The following is an 18,144-nucleotide window of genomic DNA, read 5'->3' on the forward strand; positions in this document are numbered from 1 at the left end:
CTCAGCGAAGTCCGTTACCGGTGTCAAAGGAGCGCTATAGCGAAACCCGGGAGCAGCCTGAGGCGAGCAGCGTCTGCAGTCCAACGGGGAGACCTCGTTTCACTTCGCGCTATAGCGAAGCAGCACGAGGTGGCGGCCGGGACACCGGTGCGGGACGGGGCAGCGCTGTAGCGGAGCAGCCGCGCGGTGCCGGTGTTTTACCTCAGGCCGTGGGTGCGCGCGGTGCCCTCGGGCGGCCGTTGCCCGTTGGTCGCACCCGCCCCTCAGGACCGGGGGGGGCGGGGCGGGGCGGGGCGGGGGGCGGCTCCTTTGTTCCCCAGAAGGGGCGGCGGGCGGGGGGTTTGGAGGGGCGGGGGCTCGTTGGTGCCCGGCGCGCGGGGAGATGCTGACAGATCCCTGATGGATGTGCAAGATGGCGCAAGCCCGCTCCAGCCACCGATTGTCCTAGGCGGCGGCGGCGGCGGCGGCGGGACGTAGCTGGGGCTCCCCCGCGCGCAGCGCCCGGGCCCGGGCATGCGATGGCCGCCGCGGGCTCCCCCCTGCCCGCCTGCCTGCTGGGACTGCTGCTGCTCGGCTTGCGAGGAGGTAAGCGGGGCCGGGGCGAGCACATGGCTGTGTCAACAAGCGCCCTTCCCCTGCAGCGTGCCCGGGGCGGATAAACTTTCTGCCCCTCACCCCTCGGGGCGGGGGGGGGGGGGGGGGGCCGGCAAAGTTGCAGCTGAAGTCCCCCAGATGTGGAGGCGCTTCAGGATGCGATGGGTGTGACTGGCATCCCCCCCCAGCCCCGCTTTCTCCTTGCTTTGCTCCGTCTCCCCCCGGCGGTGTCGGACTTTCGTGGTGGCCACCGAGCGCCAAGTCGCGCCGGGCCGGTCCCGGGTGCGAAGAGCGGGAAAGGTGGGCGCGGGGGTCGGGATCCGCCTGCAGGGAAGTTGGGAGGCAAGCGGCCCGCTATGTCCAACCTAGCCGGACCACGCGTTCGTGCACAGCTTTGGCTGGGGTTCAGATGAACGCGCACACACCCAGCAACACCCCCCATTGGACTGCCGCTGAACTACAAAAACATCAAAGGGATTTTCCCCTGGACCCGCCGACCCCCATCGACTCGAAAACCGCGATTTTCCACCCGACTCTGGAGCCTCGTCCAGGACCGCATCAGTGCGGGTGGGGGAGGAAAAGCCAGGGAAGGCAAATGGTCTTCTCTGGCCCAGGTGGGACTACGGATGGGCTTCTCTCCCTCCCGGCTTTATTTAAGACTATCGGGCTGGGTTGGAAAGGGCTTCGCCCCTCGAAGAGGGAATTGGGTTGCTGTGGGCGCAGGTGCCCGTTAGGCAAAGCCGTCGGGAAATCGGGGAGTTGCGTCTGGCTGCCCCGTTCGTAGCGGGCGTGCGCCGAACTCTTGGAAAACAGAGAAACACCGAGGAGCTGAACGTAAGGAGGCAGGTCTCCTCGCTGTCGCTCTGCTGCGATTCCTGGACAGATCACAGTGTGATTGAAGTCATGTCTCTTTTTTGGGCGGGGAGGGCGCAGGTTATTGAAAGTTGATCTTCATAAATCGAGCTCTCCCCTAATTCATCGTCTAGGGATCTGCTTAGATTTCGTGGCGCTGTCCTACCCCGCCTCTCCGTGCTGTGAAGTAGGGGACCTGACTTCTTGGTGTGTTGTATTGGTTCTTCTTGAGAAGGCTTTGCAGCAATTTAAAAAGTTTTTTTTTCTCCCCCTCCTGTCTCGCTGGTCCCCTCTTCCGCACTTTGGACGCAGTTAACGGCAAGGTGCAAGTTTCTGTGCCCCACTTAATTTAATAAGGGACTCTGCGTGCATGTCCATCGGGGACCGAATGGAAACCTGCTTTGCTGACAGCAAAGCTGGGACTCGAGGGCCCTGCCTGCCCGGGTACTGTGTCTCGGTGGGTGTTGTTTTTCTCGGGACGGTTGCTCTCTCCATTACATAATGCTGGAGCTCCATCCTCATGCATGCGCGTTGTTTTTTTCTTTTCAAACTTTCCAAAATTAGGGCACGGTGCCTTTTAAATAAACCAAGTGAAAGCTGACCTGCCTGGATGCTCAGTTCATTGGAGCTGGGTGCAGAAACACGACGGTATTTCCTTTTTCTTAATTTCCTGGAGCTCTTTGTTCGGAGTGATGGACAGCTTTTGTCTGTTATTGCTGAGCCCTACATTCAAAGACAGGCACAGGATATGAGAGGCACCCAGGCTCTGCTCAGTAACAGCCTTGGAATTAAATATTGTCATTTATATTTAAGTAGGCTTAACTTCTAAATTAGTGAAGCTATAAGCTTTCACTAATTCCTTTTCTACACGGCTTTAGGTTTTTTTAATGTGGAAAAGGATTGGTTTCTCCCAAATTGGTGTAATACCCTGTCTTTTCTCTTAAAATACATACAGGCTATCTGGTATCATTTCCCTAATAAAACTAAAAGACGATGTATGAAATTCAAACCTGTGTTCCGCCTTTGTTTCTTTTGGGGAGTTCAGCCTGAGAATTTGGTTAAGTACCAAGAGTTGATCGGTTTTCATTTACGATTGGCACTGCACGGTTAATAAAACAACAGCCAGGCTCATCTAGCAACAGCGAAGTTGCACGTGAGATCGGAGTGCGCGGGGTGTGCGCATATCGACCCGATATATGGATACCTAACCACGCGTGCACGTGTTTCCCAGCACCGATGCCTCAGGGGCGCTTATTCTGGCTCAAGTTGTTACTTAAGCTGCCACAGCACCTAAAAGCCAGGCAAGGCAGCAGCTTGTTGTGCTGGATGCTGTACATGTGTAAGGCAAATGACAGTCCCTTCCCCAAGCAGTGCCATGGTAATACACACACAGAAAGTCAGTACTCGGGCCTGATGATTTCTCTCTACCATTCTGAACACCCCACAGATCCTGCTGGAGCCTGGTAGGAGTTGGGCATATGTAACGAAAGCAGATTTGGACCCAAGATCTCTCTTATAAACCCGATTCCTCCCCCTCTCTCACTAGACCTGTACCATTCCCACCCCCCCCCAGGCTTTACTGGTAAATGTGATGTAAACAAGAGCAGCTCTGGGCCCTCCGGGGGTAACACTTGCTGGACAGCAGCAAAGACACTGACTGCTACTTTATGCATAAAAATGAAAAACGCTCTTTTTCCCTCCCTCTTCTACCTGACTTGATTTCTCTGCCTCCCTCCTTTGTTCCTGGTATCTTCCCCTCTTGCCTTCTTCTTAGGGCATGTTAAGTGCACTGCACGGACACCAGGCTGCACAAGCTACTTCACAGCTGCGCTCTGCAAATACTTCCGAAGCGGTCCCATCCAGCGTGTGGCGTTTTTTTTTTTTTATCCCAGCCCCCCATGCCGTCCCTTCCCCACTGCCCAAAAGTAACTTCTTTGTCTGGTGTGTTGAGATCAAGAGAGCCTGGCTTTATCACCATGGTGCAGCATTAAGATTCAAAGGCTGGCTCCCTGCTCCTATTGAAGTCAGTGGGAGCTTTCTCATTGACTTTGCTGGGAGCAGAATGGGGCCCCAAACGTGTGGTTTCTGTGTGAGAAGCGGTATGTTAGCACAGCTCCATGCTGAGACTGCTTCCCAGCTCCTGACTTTCTCCTGTTGAAAGCGGAGAGCTAATTCTGCATTGATTAGAGAGCACGCCACACATTTCATTTTGCAGATTGTCACTGCCTCAGCCCAGAAGATGTTTTCTTTTTATTTCTTCATCTCATGCTTGGGTGACTGAGTTTCTGCCCCGTGGTATCATCCTTTTATTCGACCTGACAAAGCAATCTGGAGAAGCTTGTGGCAGATGAAGAGCTTAAATCTAAACGAGCCTAAATCCAAATATTGGGAAAGGAGGAAGAGTCGATTGAGGTTGCTTTGAAATCACTAAAGCATTTGAACTTTTACTGGAGCTTTTTAGTTTTACAGAGTTTACAAACTAATAAATTATGGAGCAGGGCTCATGAAAACCTACCCAGTCATTTTATCCAAAAGAATATGTAACGTTTTGGATTTTGCAGGAAAATAAAAATAATTGTTTACACGTGTTCAGAAGTCCTTGGCAATCGTATAAACCTGATGGTTAAGGAGGTGAACATGTCAATAATTGCACTTTAAAAGAAGAGAGGCAAGTGGGCTGACAGCCTGAAGAAAGTGCATAGCCTGCCCGTCTGGGGCTGCTGTTAGATCAGATGTCGCTGTTCCATCGCAACCTCCGCTCCATGAAGCCGAGTCACTTAACAATCCAGACCTGCTCCAGCTTTGGTAATTTAAAACCGGAGTTTCATAGCAGAGGAAAGGATTCGTTTCAGTTTTGCTCATTGTTTTCACAAAGCTAATCGTAAGACAAAGGGCCGGACTTTGTTTTTTCCTCCCCCCGCTTTAAACCAGTGCTTTTGCCAAAGGGATCTTGGCTGCTCTGAGCCAGGAGCGAGGATGAAAGGAGAGAGTGCTGCTTTTTCGGAAACTCTAGCGTGTGGCCCACTGAACAGATGGCCCCTGATGGGGACCTGTTACTGATCCTGTGCTCTCCAGTACTTTACTGCTTCTCAGTATAACGGAGCACCTGATTTATCTCCATTCATTTTCAGGTGTGGAGTGGGATGTGATGAGGCAAAGGGAATCGGAGGGCGTGGAAGAGGCTAGTGCAGCCTGCCCCGGAAATGATATGAATATCTAAGGGTGCTCCCCTCCCAGAGACCTTGCCTTAGCTCACCTTCCCCAGCCTCCAGCCTTGTCTGTAGCATAGGCAGCATTCATTAGCTGTTGAGTTCAGGATGCAGGGAGACCTTGGGTGCTGGCTTTAGATGTCACAGGCTGTCAGGCAAGAGCAGGACCTTTGAGGCCTGTTAGTCCCCCGTAAGGATTCCTCTCTGTTCCTTCTGGCTTGCCCCTGTTGCTCAGACCTCATGCAAACTGCGATATGGTCCTCCTCTTTGTGGATGGTCCCAATTTTCATTCTCTGTGTGAATCACCACATACCTGGGATGCTGTGCATAGAAGATGTGGGGCTCTCCACTGTAGGTGGCACTTGCTGGGTCCATGCTGGAGAAGCCCATGAAAGAAGTGACCCACCACTGAGACCCCAGAATTATTGCCAACGCAAAGTGCTGATGAGTTTAGGTGCCCGTGCTGGGCAGTTCCTGTCTACAGGTAAGCTAGGAGGTATGACCACCTCCTCTGGCAGCCAGGTAGGAAGGTTCCCTTTTCATAGATGTTCGACTGGGCTCAGATGCAGGCTTGCGACGACCCTTGTGGTTTTGGACAGGAAGGAAATGCCAACCTACCACGTAGTGCTATTGACTTTGCTGTGTTTGGAAGGCAAGGAGCCCCTCTCTTCTGGGCCCTTTCCTCAAGGATAGAGGAGGGGAACAAGGTGAAGACTGGGGAGAGGTCAAAATCAAGATAAAAAGTGGCTTGAAGGAAGAATGGGGGCCAAGGAGAGAAAAAGGATAAAAAGCAAAAAAAAAAAAAAAAAAAAAAGATAGACATAATACAATAAAAAGATGGCTTGATCCTAAAGTGAGGTTGGTTGTTTCCAGGTGCGGGGTAAAGCAAGGGAGTGTTACCCCTTTAAATGGTTTGGGAGCCTTCTGGCGGCCCTTGCAGTGCTTCATGTTTCAGGAGCAGCTGTATGGCTGCAGCAAGGCCTTCAGGTTTGTGCAATACGGTGGTTGGGTGGCAAGAGTGCCGTGTGCTTTCTCCACATTTCCTGCTGTTAAGTGCAGAATATGCAAGTGATGGAGACAAGCTGGGGTCACAGCAGCCTCTGGAACAGGGACTCTTCTGGCCAATATAGCTGGCCCAGCAGCACTGATGAGCGTAAAATAGGATAGAGGATGTTCCCAGATATGGAGGAGGAGAAGGGTGGACCTTCCCTTCGCCCACTCTGCTTTGGAAGCAGTAGACAACTTGCTTTCTGAGAGGTTGATGAGTGTGGTTGTATTTTAAAGGGCTTGGGAGTCTTTGCTTCCTTTGAAGCATTCAGTTGTTGGGAGTAGGTGGGTGTATTCCATTCATTAACCTATGAATGAAGGGCGGGGGGTTCTCAAAGACCTGTGTCTAAAGGAGTTAGATGGAAGTTACAGGTCAAAGTTTTATGGGCAGAATCATAGCAAGTTACAGAGTGCAAGTTGGAGTGGATGCTGCTGTGCACGGGGCCATTTCCCTGTGCACTGCTAGAGCAGCCTTGGGGTGCATCTGATTGCTCTGGGCTGCATTGCACACTGCAGGAGGAGCTGCTGTGTTGGGCAGGTCAGTTTTCACTTTACCTTTGTCTGCCTTGTCTGTTTAGGCTGCATTTCACTGGGGCAGGAGGTTGGGCACCTGCAGAGCACCCAGGACAATAGGACTCTGCTCTTGTTGAGTCCTGAGACAGGTACCTTAGCCCTGGATCATCATCCTTCCAGTGCAGACTCCTGATGGCTGCAGCTATTTTTTCACAGAACTTTGGTGTCCTGAATGCTTCCTCCCTATTCTTCACCTGTAGCTGTATTTCATGTTTGCTGGCTGGAAATGGTCCAGATAACAACTGGACATTCATTTGGGGGCAGTCTCTTGCAGGGGAGCCTGGTCCTTCATCCCACACTCCCTCCATACTTGGGTAGAATCTGTATTGACCTCAGTGGCAGCTGTCTGTGTTAGGAGTGTGTGGGCTTACTTTATTGCTTTGCTACCCTTGGCTTATGCAGGGGCAATTCCTGGAGATATGTCTGTGCATGTTGGGAGTAGCCACTGCCAGGTCCCATATTTTCAGTAAGACATTTGGTCAGTCCTTCCAGTCACTGTGCTGTGGAAGTGCTGCCTGGTTGCTGTAAGTTGTCCAGAGATTTGGCCTGGAGAATTCCTGTTGTGCGGTATGGGTAGCTCCTCCTCTAGCTAGCAGTGGAAGAAGGGGCAGGGTGAGGCCTGGAGGACCTGAGATGGACTGGGCCACCTTTCATCACTTGGCTCTGCTACTGACTTCCGGTGTGACCTTGGGCAAGTAACTGAATCTGAGCCTCATTGTCTTTATCTGTGGAATGGGAATAATGCTAATACTTGCTTTGTCTTGTTTAGAATATAAATTCTTCAGGGGAGGGATGATTTCTCACTATGTATTTGCACAGGGCCCAGAACTACAGGGCCCTGCTGTGAGATGTGGCTTGGATGAGTTCCAGGAATAATAATAATAATAATAATATTAATAGGTGTAAAATAAGCCATTTTAATTGGAGCTTTTTTGAAAGCAGGATTGGGGGGTTGGGGGTGGAGAACCCAAAAACAATGTTTACTAAGTGGCAAGAGAAAAATCAGTGGAAGAAAAAGTTCTTTTGAAGCTTCCAAAAGGAATCACTAACAGCGTTCAACCACAGCAACAAAATAAAACTCTAAAAAAAAAAATAAAATAAAGGCACTTCAAGGTGTTTTAGGCTTTTCATTAATTCAGAACTCTCTCCTGCTCTCTACACTACGTAAATCTGGGAGTTCAAAAGCACTGGTAATAATTGGTTTCTCTCAGCATGCCTTGTGGCGTGATCAATATACGAGGAGTTGGGTTTGTTTTTTGTTCAGTAGTCATACACACTGTCACAGATCATATTGTTCAGGAAGATGTTAACTGTTTCTCAAAGGGGGACTTGCAGAATGAGCACTCCAGTCATTTTCTCTTGGCCTTTGTGTCAGTGCTAATAATACTTTTTTTTCTCCCCTGGTAATAGGAGGTAAAGCAATTTTCCCCTTTACAGATTCCAGAGCACAGACAGTTGGAGTTACGACAAGCATTTGTTTAATTGGCTAAACAACACCCAGTCCCTTTGACGAATAAGTCAAGCCGGCTGCTGGGGAGAAATTGAGAAATGTTTTCTATCCTGCACGCAGTGACTGCAAAACACGCACTAGATCGAGGAGTCGTTGTCATAAATCCCTCCTTTGCAGGACTTTGGCTGGGATGAGCTCAAGTGTGATACTCAACATGGATTGGACAGGTGTGTTAGGACTTGCCATTAGACTTGTCTAATGAATGTGTGAGCCTGAATAATAGCCTCCCCTCCCTCCCCCCCAATTAATTAACCAGTTTTATAGATTGCCTTTGATTAGAAAATGAAGTTTATTTTCCCCCTTGTATTGAATGGACGTCTCAAGGGCAGCTAGAGCAGTGGTTCTCAACCAGGGTCCCCCAGCACCCCGGGGTCCCTCAAACTCCTTTCAGGGGTCCTGCAGGTTGCCACACAGTGTTAGTAGCAGGTGTGCAAATATGATGCACAAGATGAACCCAGAGATTTCAAGTAGGAAACCATAGTGTTAAAAACAACCTGCCCTGTTGTGGTTTTTCTGAGTTCGTTGCAAAAGAAGAATCGCTTTAGTATTTTTCTGTAGTCCAAAAAAGAGTGAAAACGAAGAGCTGACATTTTCTGAGAGGGCCTCGAGTCCAATGAGGGGCATCTTGAGTCTAAAAAGGGTGAGAATCTCTGCGACAGACTTTACATTCCCCCCCTCTTAAATTACCTCCTTGCTGCACATCCACCTTCTTTTCCCGTGCGTCCATGCTGACCTCTACAGTAAACCCTCCTTTGTCCCATGGGGGACATTCCAGCTTGAACATCATCCTTCCAGGGCTCTTGAGTGTCCTGGCGAAAACTTTAGCTCAAAGTTTGGAATTTGCCTTCCGGATCTGGAGCCTGATAAGGGAGGTCTCTGAGGACCAGCCCCAAAGTCTTTGTAAATCTGTGCCTTCATGCAAGGGACATGCAAGTAATCCCACAGACATCCTCAAAAACTTGAATTTCCAGCACGTCTCAAGACTGGTGGACTTCAGAGGATTGTCAGAGACAAAGCAAGGGCTTTCAGGGTCCCTTGCTCTCAGGGGCATCTCTCCCCCATAGGTGCCTCAGCCAAGTGTACGTTAGGTCAGGCTGTTGGCAGGCCAGAGCATACTGCCCTTGAGTGACCATAGGACTACTCAGGAAATAAAGTATCCCTGAACGCTTGCAGGGGAGAGCACAGCCCTGTCCCTTGTGGATCCTGATTGCTTATATAAGTAAGCAAGGCTGGGCCTTGGATCTTTTGCCCTTTATTGAGGCAAAATTTCCATGCACTCAGAACCAAAGGACTGAAAGGGTTCTCCTGGGCCATCATGCCTAATAACCCTTAGTCGCCCAAGGGGCTCTGTTGCATTGGCTTTGAGAACCAAGCAGAATTAGGCCGTCTTCCATAGATGCTTTGGCTGGGTGAAAGCCAGTCCCTCCAGCTTTTGAGCCATGCTAGTACTGCCATGTTCCACAAAGACCCTGTGCCTGTCTTCACAAGGGGTGCTACTGGGCTTTGCGCTGCACATCTGCTCAGGGGCTGAAGGAGCAAGACTCTTTCTCCTTACACCCTAGAGTACGCAGGAGCCTAACTCTGTACTTCAGCTGCTTATCCAAGTGCCTCCCCAACTTGTTCATTTATGGGGCATCAGCAGTTTTCAACACATGCACTGCGCGGATCCCACGAGGCCATGCAGCGTGGTCCATAGATAACAGCAGGCCATCTTGCCTCTCTTCTCTGCTGGAAGCTTGAGGTTAAGTAGCCTCTGCAAGAGTCTGTTGGTCCCTGGTGTCTGTGGTTGGTACCACCAGAGAGAGGACAGAGCTATCCCCATTTTATAAAGAGGGGACTGTGGCCAGGGAAAGATAAGGGCTGGATTTTTATAGGTATGGGGGTGCTTCAAATGAGAATGTAGTGCTTAGGTTCCTTTGGAAACCCACAAAGTGCTGCAATAGGCTTTTGAAATATCTGGCCTAGCTGGGAGTATGTAGGAACGTTGTGCCAGAGCAGAGAGTCCCAGGCTGGCACTCTAACCGCTCTTATCATCCATCTTCCAACAAGCAGCTGGTATGTCTGCCATTTCTTGGGGTTGGTAGAGAGCTACGCTGACCTTGAAGTGCCAGGCAGCACAGATAAAACAGAGCAGATTCCATGGCTGCTAGGACAAATCTGCCTGTAAAGCAAGGAGGAATTGGGGTGGGGTGGAGGTGTCTGGAGGTTGTGTCCTACCCTGGGGTGCCTCCAGCCTGGCATGGAGCAGGAGACAGTAGCCCAAGCCAGCTCTTGCCTAAGAGCAACAGGTTTAATCAGGAGCCCCATCCATCTTCCTGCTCAAGCAGCCTTAGAATGAAGATCCGGGCAGAATGTTTATGGAGGTAAACATGATTATTCCCAATCACAGCCTCTAATGATGGTTATTATAATGACAGCCATTGTGGGGAAGGGTATGTAATTATGTTGATTCTTCTCTTTATTGTACATATAATAATAAGCTATTTTATGCCAGAATAAAGGGGGGATATGGGGAATTTATTTCATTAGGTTTTTTTTCCCCCAGTGATTGCCTCTTGGGTCAAACACTGCGATCTTTACTCAGGCCAGATTCCCACTAAACTTAGTGGGGAAGCTGAATGAGTAAGAGTCTGTATTATTACTATTCTTTTTTTAAATGATAGAACAGCTTACCAGCTGCTGCAGAGATTGGGGTCTCAGTCTCTGCAGAGATTGTGTTCAATGCTGTTTCAATGACGGCCCCCTCTAGAAAAATGCAGAGCATTCCTCCAGTTCCTGACTTTTCACGGCAACTTAATTGATGGTTTGTGCTGGCTGTACTTTAACCCCGGGGCTGTCTCATAAACAGAAGTTGGAGAGGCCGATAGATCACCGCAGTGGATGAGGAGAGCCTGACATTTTAAGACGCTTAATGGGTTAATAAAATGGTGGAAAAAACCGTGGGTCACTTTAGGTGCCTGTTGCTAAATGGAGTCTGCCTGTTTTGTGTGCATGCTCATACCTCTGCAGCAGCACCTTTGACCTGCTGCGCAGCAACCCCACGCCTTTGTCTGCTCTGTCCATCTGCCTCTTCTCGAGTTACACCCCGTGCTTATCCCCAGTAATCTAATTTGAGCTGCTGTAGAAAGGGGTGAGAGGTTTAAAAAAGGAGAGAGAGAGAAGCAGATGCACCAGGGCTTGCAAAGTAGAAAGGACAGGCATTTTATTTAGAGATAGGACCTTTCTGTCATCTTTCCGTATTTGTTTTTAAGGAGCAGAAAAAAAGACATAAAAAGGGCTGTGCACTGCATGCTGTGAGGAGTGCAACAGGCTCCTGTTCTGGGTTAGACCATTGCAGTGGATACAGGGTAAGATGTGGCTGGGTTTCCATGCAAGCTCTCCACCAGGGTCTAGTTCTATTAACCAGTGCTCAGGAAGGACCAGTCCCTTCGGAGCCTGCGGGTGAGAGGAAGAGCTCCTTTAGGATCAGGCCGTAAGTGTCCAGTGCTCCAAAAGGATTCTTTCTCCATATTAGACCTACCCAGTGGAGCTCTGTTTGGTTCACAAATGCACTTACAAAGCTGCTGTGAACTCCATCCAGCCATCTGATGGCAGAATTTCAAATTCCTGCAGCACTTTATACGATGGATTTGGGAATCTGTTGAGTGGGTCAGCCATTTTAATAATGAAACCCCCTTTTTGGATTATTCCAAGGAGTGAGAACTGCTGCCCATGAGGACTTGGTAGTGTATTTCCTATTTGCTAAGAGGTTAGACAGTGGATTTATGAAGGATGGTTTGGACAGGGATGATCCTGCCTCAGGCAGGGGGTTGGACTAGATGACCCGTGGAGGGCCCTTCCAGCCCCACTTTTCTCTGATTCTTTGATTACTTCTGGAGTTCATTGCCATTTGGGATGATTGGGAGCTCCCTGGGTACCAAGCAGAGCTGGCCTTGGGGATGGATGGGCGACCGCCCAGGGTGCTGCAGTCAGGCACGTGCGCACACATGAGTGAGCAGCCTGTGCTCACAGCAGCGCTATCCCCCTGCCCTGGCCAATCCCTGCCCCAGGCAGAAGAAGTGGTGCCCAGCCCAGCCTGCCCCCCCGCCTCCAGCCACTGCCCAGGAGGAGCCGGGCTGGGCACTGTTGGGGGCGGGGGTGGCACCAATATACACGTTCACCCCAGGTGCTGTTTTTCCTAAGGTCGGCTCTCGTACCATGCTAGCAGCTGGCCTGTGTATCTTTATCCAACTGAACAAAATTGCCCTCTCCCTTCATTTTCCTATTATTTGTTCTGTAGCCAGGAGGAAACTAATTGAGTGCGTAGGGCCTGGTGGATTACAGTGACTCGATGCCGTGGTGGTGCGCTTCTTTCTGACAAGTGAATGCTCCATGTTCTCATAGACTGAGCCAGCTGGGCTGACATCTTTACAGCTGGTTGGGCTAATGGTTTGTGCTTGACCTGGGGTAGATGATTAGGTGTTCCCCTGCTTTATGTAGGGGTTGGAGCCAGTGGTTGCCATCACTGGTTCTATAGCACTAGCTAGAGAGGATGGTAAGTGGGAAGTCACCAGTGAAGTTGACTTGGTCGCTACTCTGATATCTATGAGCATGACTGTAGGGTCGTGTTTGGGTCCAGGGATTTCACGGCAGTGGACCTGCTAGATCATGGAGGCTGAACATGCCTCTTCATCCTAGATGCTGCCCTTCCTGGGCAGAGCTGAGGCTTATGAGCAAGGACCTATAGCTGCTGCTGCCTCTTTTTCCTGCTTCCTTGTGAGTCAGTGGGAGTTTTGCTCATGGTTTCGGTGGGGGCTGGGTTTAGTGTGTTCTGTGCTTTGCTGACTCTGCCTGTTCAGGATGTTGCTGATTAAATGCTGGCCCGGTTGATTAATATCACTGGAAACCTGTCCCATGCTTCCAGGATTTGAGGAATGAAGGGAGATTGATCATTCATGACGGTGACAGGCCACAGAAAACGGTCCTGTTTGTGCTTCCTGGCGGCATTATACTAGATCACACCGCATCCTCTTTCCTTCCCTTGCACTAGAGGAACTGCAGGCAGATCCGAAGGGAGCCAATTACCAAAGAAATGTTACCTAGATCTGGTCTAATTTTTCAGTGACTTTTGTCATTTTATTTGTAATGCGAGGCTGCATGGAGCTATTATTCAAGCAGTCCGTAGAGTCCCCTGCGTGGTTGCCACTAAAAGCCACGAGAAAACTCCTTTTCACAACAGATGGAGCAAGAAGGGAGTTGAATGAGCAAGATGGGGAAGTTTTCCCCCACTTGACACATGGATGGGCTCCAGTTGTGTTACAAACACAGCTTAGCAAGGGCTGTTCTGGTCCGTGAATCCTAGAAATGGCAGATAGAAGAGACACAGTTGATCTTGTCCTTTCCTGGGAATACAGGATTTTTCTTGACTTCACCTCTAATTGTGTCTGAAGGCATGTCCAAAATGTAGGCTCTCATGGCACCCTTGGGGAGAGTTCCTCACATTTAGCTTATTTCTGTTCTTTTTCTCAGTGCCCTGGACCTATCCCTCCTCTCCACCACTTTACTAGATTCTTTCCCATCCAGGCATTCACACCCTTCACATTTTCACACCTTCCTTGGTCACCTTTTGCATTTCAGGTCAGCTGATAAACTTTTATTTTAGGCTAATCTTTAAATTGCAGGCCTATTCCCACCTTCCCTTCAAGTCTATAATCAAAACCACCTTGCAAATTATACCCTAAAAAAGGTGTGCTGGACTAAATGAAGCAGAAAATACAAAGGATGCAGTGTTTAGACGTTCTGTTGGCAAAGGGGAAAAATTAGTATGTATCTATATGGTGCGAAGCCTGGGTTGGCCTATTGTTAGAGTAAATTGTACATTAACTGATCTTCCGTAGACATCGTTTAGCATAATTGGCTTGCACAAGGCCCTTTGTGTTTCTGCTCTGTAAGGCTGCGAGTTAACATTGCTGTGCTTAACTTGCTCTTCATTAAGAATTTAATAGCAGCATCACTTGACTGCTGTGACATGAAGCGGACCGATGCAACACATTGGCACATGCGCTAGGTGGTAACAGCACTTGGCCTCCCCCTCTGCAGAACAAGGGGCTTCCACTCCTAAGATCCTAGAAGTAATACAGCCCAAAGCAGGGGCGTGTGACCCAGCCAGGCCGGGTCATAAGCAAGCCACAGTGGGGTGGCATGGCCATTTCTTTATGGCTAGAGGAGAGAGGAGGAGATATGTCTTGGCAGAGGAGGAGAACAGTTGCTGCCAACTATCTGGGCAATGCCCACTGGGTATGAATGGCCTGTTCCTTGGTGGCAGTTGCAGAGTGGCTGAGGTTTCCCAAGCCTTATCAGACAGCAGATTCCCATCTGTTTCAATGCCTTGAGGGAGCTGTGTCTGGTTGTGTCCTGTGGGCCGTTCCTTGCTGACTCCAGCAGCCATTCACTTAGCCATCCGTCCATCCCTGTCCTCTTCCCTCCTCCTTCAGGGGCCATGAGGTGAACGAGCCTTTATGACCCAGGAGACACCAGTGCCTGAGTGAGGCGCTCACATACTGATGAGTCCATCTGCTTGTTGGGCCCCGGTGTTGCTGAAGCCTTAGCCAGGGAGCTCCAGAGAGATGAATCACTGACTTCCTTGGCACCTCTCTTTGCTTTCCAGATTTCGGTCTTTCCACGGAGCTGGCCTTTGTTGTGGAGCCCAGCGATGACATAGCCGTCCAAGAGAAGCCCCTGATACTCTACTGCCAGGTGGAAGGAATCCAGCCCATCGCCATCACGTGGAGGAAGAACGGGGCGATGGTTGTGGACAGTGAGAACACCTTCATGTTGGCCAACGGGTCGCTCTACGTCTCCCACTTCCAGAAGCTCCGGGGGGATGGCTCGTCTGACGAGGGAGAGTACGACTGCATGGCTCAGAACCGCTACGGCCTGGTGGTTAGCCGGAAGGCCAGGATTCAGGCAGCAAGTAAGTGTTGGGCTTGGCCTGTCTGGGTGTCTGTGCCCTGGCAGAGCTGGGGGATCAGTGTGAGGGGTCTTTGACTGGCTGTGTTCAAGTGTGTGCATGAGTTCTGCCAGCTGGCTGGAGGCATAGGCAATGGTCTACCAAGAGCTGAGGGCCACAAATCAGGGGGAGGTACCTGGGGCTCAGGCAGGTTGGAGAGCCAGCGTGCATCAGGACTGGGTTGTTGATTTTTGCATGTGCCTGCCCTTGCAACTCTGTCCCTGAAGAGCTGATGGATTTTTAGAGCTTAAATTTACTCTCCACCCGTGAAATCTGGGAGGGGTTTAGCTGGAGCTGGGAGGTGTGACCAGGGTGAATCCAACCCAGCCTCCCTGCTTTTGAGAACCTGCACAGCAATGTGACTCATTGAATCATAGAAAATGAGGGTTGGGAGGGACCTCAGGAGATCACATCTAATTCAGCCCCCTGCTCAAAGCAGGACCAGCCCCAGCTAGATCATCCCAGCCAAGGTTTTGTCTTACCTGGGCCTTAAATACCCCCAAGGTGGAGATTCCACATCTAAGGATGGAGACTCATCTTACGGCTCTTCTCTGTGGGGGTGGGAAGAAAGTTGCAGACTTGTGTGCAAGGTGGCTGCCCTTGTGTGGACACTTGGCTGGGTGGGGAGGGAGGATGGAGTGAGAGAGGAGTGTGGAGCAGAGGCGGCAATCTAATATTCAGAGGAATGATGCTTAAATGAAAGGGAAGCTAATCGATCCTTTCTTGGGAGGAGAAAAATACAGAGACCTCACAGGAGCAAATCCCCTGTCCCGAAGGAGTGCGTTGCATTAAGTCACATGGAGGCTATTCCATCATTCCCGGCCCCTCTGTGCCGTGGTCTGAAGCTTAACTGCCTCTCCACCCTGCTTGGGACGGCTCAGGCAGCGGCACTTCCTCATCCCCCGGCAAAGTCCTGGTGAAGGTCACAGTTTCTGTCTTTCATTTGGTTATTGAAGGCAGGTAATGGGGAGGCCATGAGTCTTATTTACTCTGCAGTGTATTGTTGCCTTTGGGGGCAAAGCTAACAACACAAGACAGATGGTCTGTTGTGGGAGCTGGCGGGAGAAAAATGGAAATGTCAAAGAGTGAATGAAATTTCAAAAAAAAAAAAAAAAAAATAAGAACGGAGGAAAATAAATGATGGAGCAGGCCCTGGGACGGTGATTCTGTGTCCTGTTGCAGTGCTCTGAACAGATTGCGGTTATCCCACGGCGTTGAGAACGGCTGCCCTTGTTGCTTGTTTTTTCCTGAGTGCCGTGGTTTTAATTGTCTGTCTGGTTGTGATTTTGAGGTCTGCCCTAGCCCCGGTAGCAGCTAACGACATCTGGAGCAGTGTATGTATCTGTGGTTTGCACAGAATGGGGGGAGGGCATGTTTTTTTGGCTGCAGATTGCCTGCATGCCACCCAGGGGGGCATGTGGAGTTCAGCTAGGTGCCACTGAAACATACAGCATGGCTTGGCCCAGTCCTGGGGACGAGGACGTGAAGTGGGCAGGGGGCACTGCCAGGTGCTGGCCCTGTAGGGAAAAAAAATAGAGCTATTGAAAGAGACCCACAGCCCCTTTGGAAAGATGATGATTTCTTTCAAACCACATCCATTGTTTTTGTGAACACCTTTGGCATCTACTAAGGGACAGGGTGAGAGCGCCAGGCAGCATGCCTCAGAAGGTCCACAGTTGGCCCTGCTGCCCCTGAAACACTGATCGTTGAAATCCTTTCCTCCCTTCTGGGCAATGGAATTGGGTGGCTGGCAGCCCTGAGAAGGGACTCTTCCCTGCTTGTATATAACAATCCCTGAAAGCTTGGGATGGCTGCTGAAAACCCAGCTTTTCCGTAAGCAATGCCATTATTCAAGAATCACAGAGTTTGGGCCTATGCCAGAGGAGCAGCTGGATCTTTAACTCGTCAAGTCTCCCGGTGATAAACCTTAGAGCGCTTTTGGTGAGTAGTTTTGTCATTTATGAGCTGGGAGGTGGCTGACATGCAAGCAGAGCCTCAGATTGCTCGGATCTGCAAACAGGAGATGTGAGAGCCAGAGGGATCACCTGTGGGATAGCAGATCATTGCTGAACAGTGCTGCTCAGTTCCCGTGTTCCCCCAAGTAGCATCTCCTTTTGTAATCATATTTCAATGTAAATCGCAATGGAAACTAATTGCTTTGAAGCTCCTTCAGGCTGTCGTCTGGCGTTGGGCACGGCTCTCTCACGTTCTTTGCCATATGCCACAAAGCCACATGCAGAATACTCTGTCTTCCACCTGCCTTGCGCAGCAGTTTCCTGACGCTTAACAGGAACCTTTTGCCCAGGATTGCCCTGCAGAGGGCTGACAACATGGCACAGAAAAAATCATGGGCTCTTGTACTCTACTGTTCAGTGTGTATGATGTGTTCCCTGGTGAGCTGGATTTACAGAGGAGAAAGTCTAGAGGTGCCAGCTAAGGGGCTTAAGTTTTCTGCTCTCATTGTAGAGGCCCAGGGTTCAGTCCTCTCTGGAAACCGCAGTGAAAGCTGTTCTCCCCAGCCCTGTTCTGCCACTGGAGAGATCAAGGGGGAAAGACTCTCTGACTGCTAGTGGAGGCCAAGTGTGTTCTGGCTCTTCTTTCATTAAGGACATTGGGAAGCACCTGTAGACATCAGTGGGTGCAGGGGCCTGTCCTGGGCCTGGTGGCGATTTATTGCCTTGTGGCTCGGTGCCTCGGTTCTTTTGGAACCCAGGTCAGTGGAAACACCCCAACCATCTGACAGCTTGATAATCAATGATAACATTTGCCAGTGGACCAAAACTGGAAATTTGTTTGGAGCTGTGGGGAATCCAAATCCCCCGGCTTGGGCATGCCGGCACCTCCTTGGTGAAGGTGAGTTACAGACTAGAGAGAACTTCTTTCCAGGTGTGGTCGAAACATGGACAAACCCTCTGAGCTGCAGTAGTGCGTGAGGGCTGAAGGCGAGTCTGGGGGCCAGTAGGTGTGGCCTGCGGTATATGTGCTGGGCCCCAAAGATCTTTGTCTATACACAGGAAACAGAAACAAGGGCAAGTGAAAAGGATTGTTACCCCCTTCCCTGCTTTGTAGCTGGATGAGCTCTGGCACAGAAAGATGAGGTGACTCTCCCAAGGTGGGAGATCTGAACCCTGATACACTGAGTCCTACCACAAGACCCCTTCTCATAGCAGGTTGGACATTGCTGGGCCATCTTTTCCACTGGACTCCCATAGCGGCAGCCTCATGGATCATTTTTTGGGCAATGATTTTGCTCGTGGGTCCTGATTGCAGAGAGGGAAGGTCATGTGGTTGGTGCTGTACAGACGCGGAGCAAAAACACTTCCTGCTAATGCTCAGAGGGGTTGGTAATATCAGCCTTCAGTCAGCTTCCC

The 18,144-nt window shown here is 50.4% G+C and overlaps 1 protein-coding gene across 1 annotated transcript in view; it reads left to right on the top strand.

Annotated features, from left to right (window-relative positions):
• Positions 1 to 362: 362 nt before the first annotated feature.
• Positions 363 to 18,144, top strand: part of IGDCC3 (immunoglobulin superfamily DCC subclass member 3) — a 178,603-nt gene continuing 160,821 nt past the window's right edge. Inside the window, exons 1-2 of the mRNA XM_006258331.4 lie at positions 363 to 585; positions 14,432 to 14,737. Of these exons, the coding sequence (XP_006258393.1) occupies positions 519 to 585; positions 14,432 to 14,737 (373 nt within the window). The 5' untranslated portion in view covers positions 363 to 518. The remainder of the gene's footprint in view (positions 586 to 14,431; positions 14,738 to 18,144) is intronic.

Source organism: Alligator mississippiensis, chromosome 11 (genome assembly GCF_030867095.1).
Source record: "Alligator mississippiensis isolate rAllMis1 chromosome 11, rAllMis1, whole genome shotgun sequence".
Classification (NCBI taxonomy): Eukaryota; Metazoa; Chordata; order Crocodylia; family Alligatoridae; genus Alligator; species Alligator mississippiensis.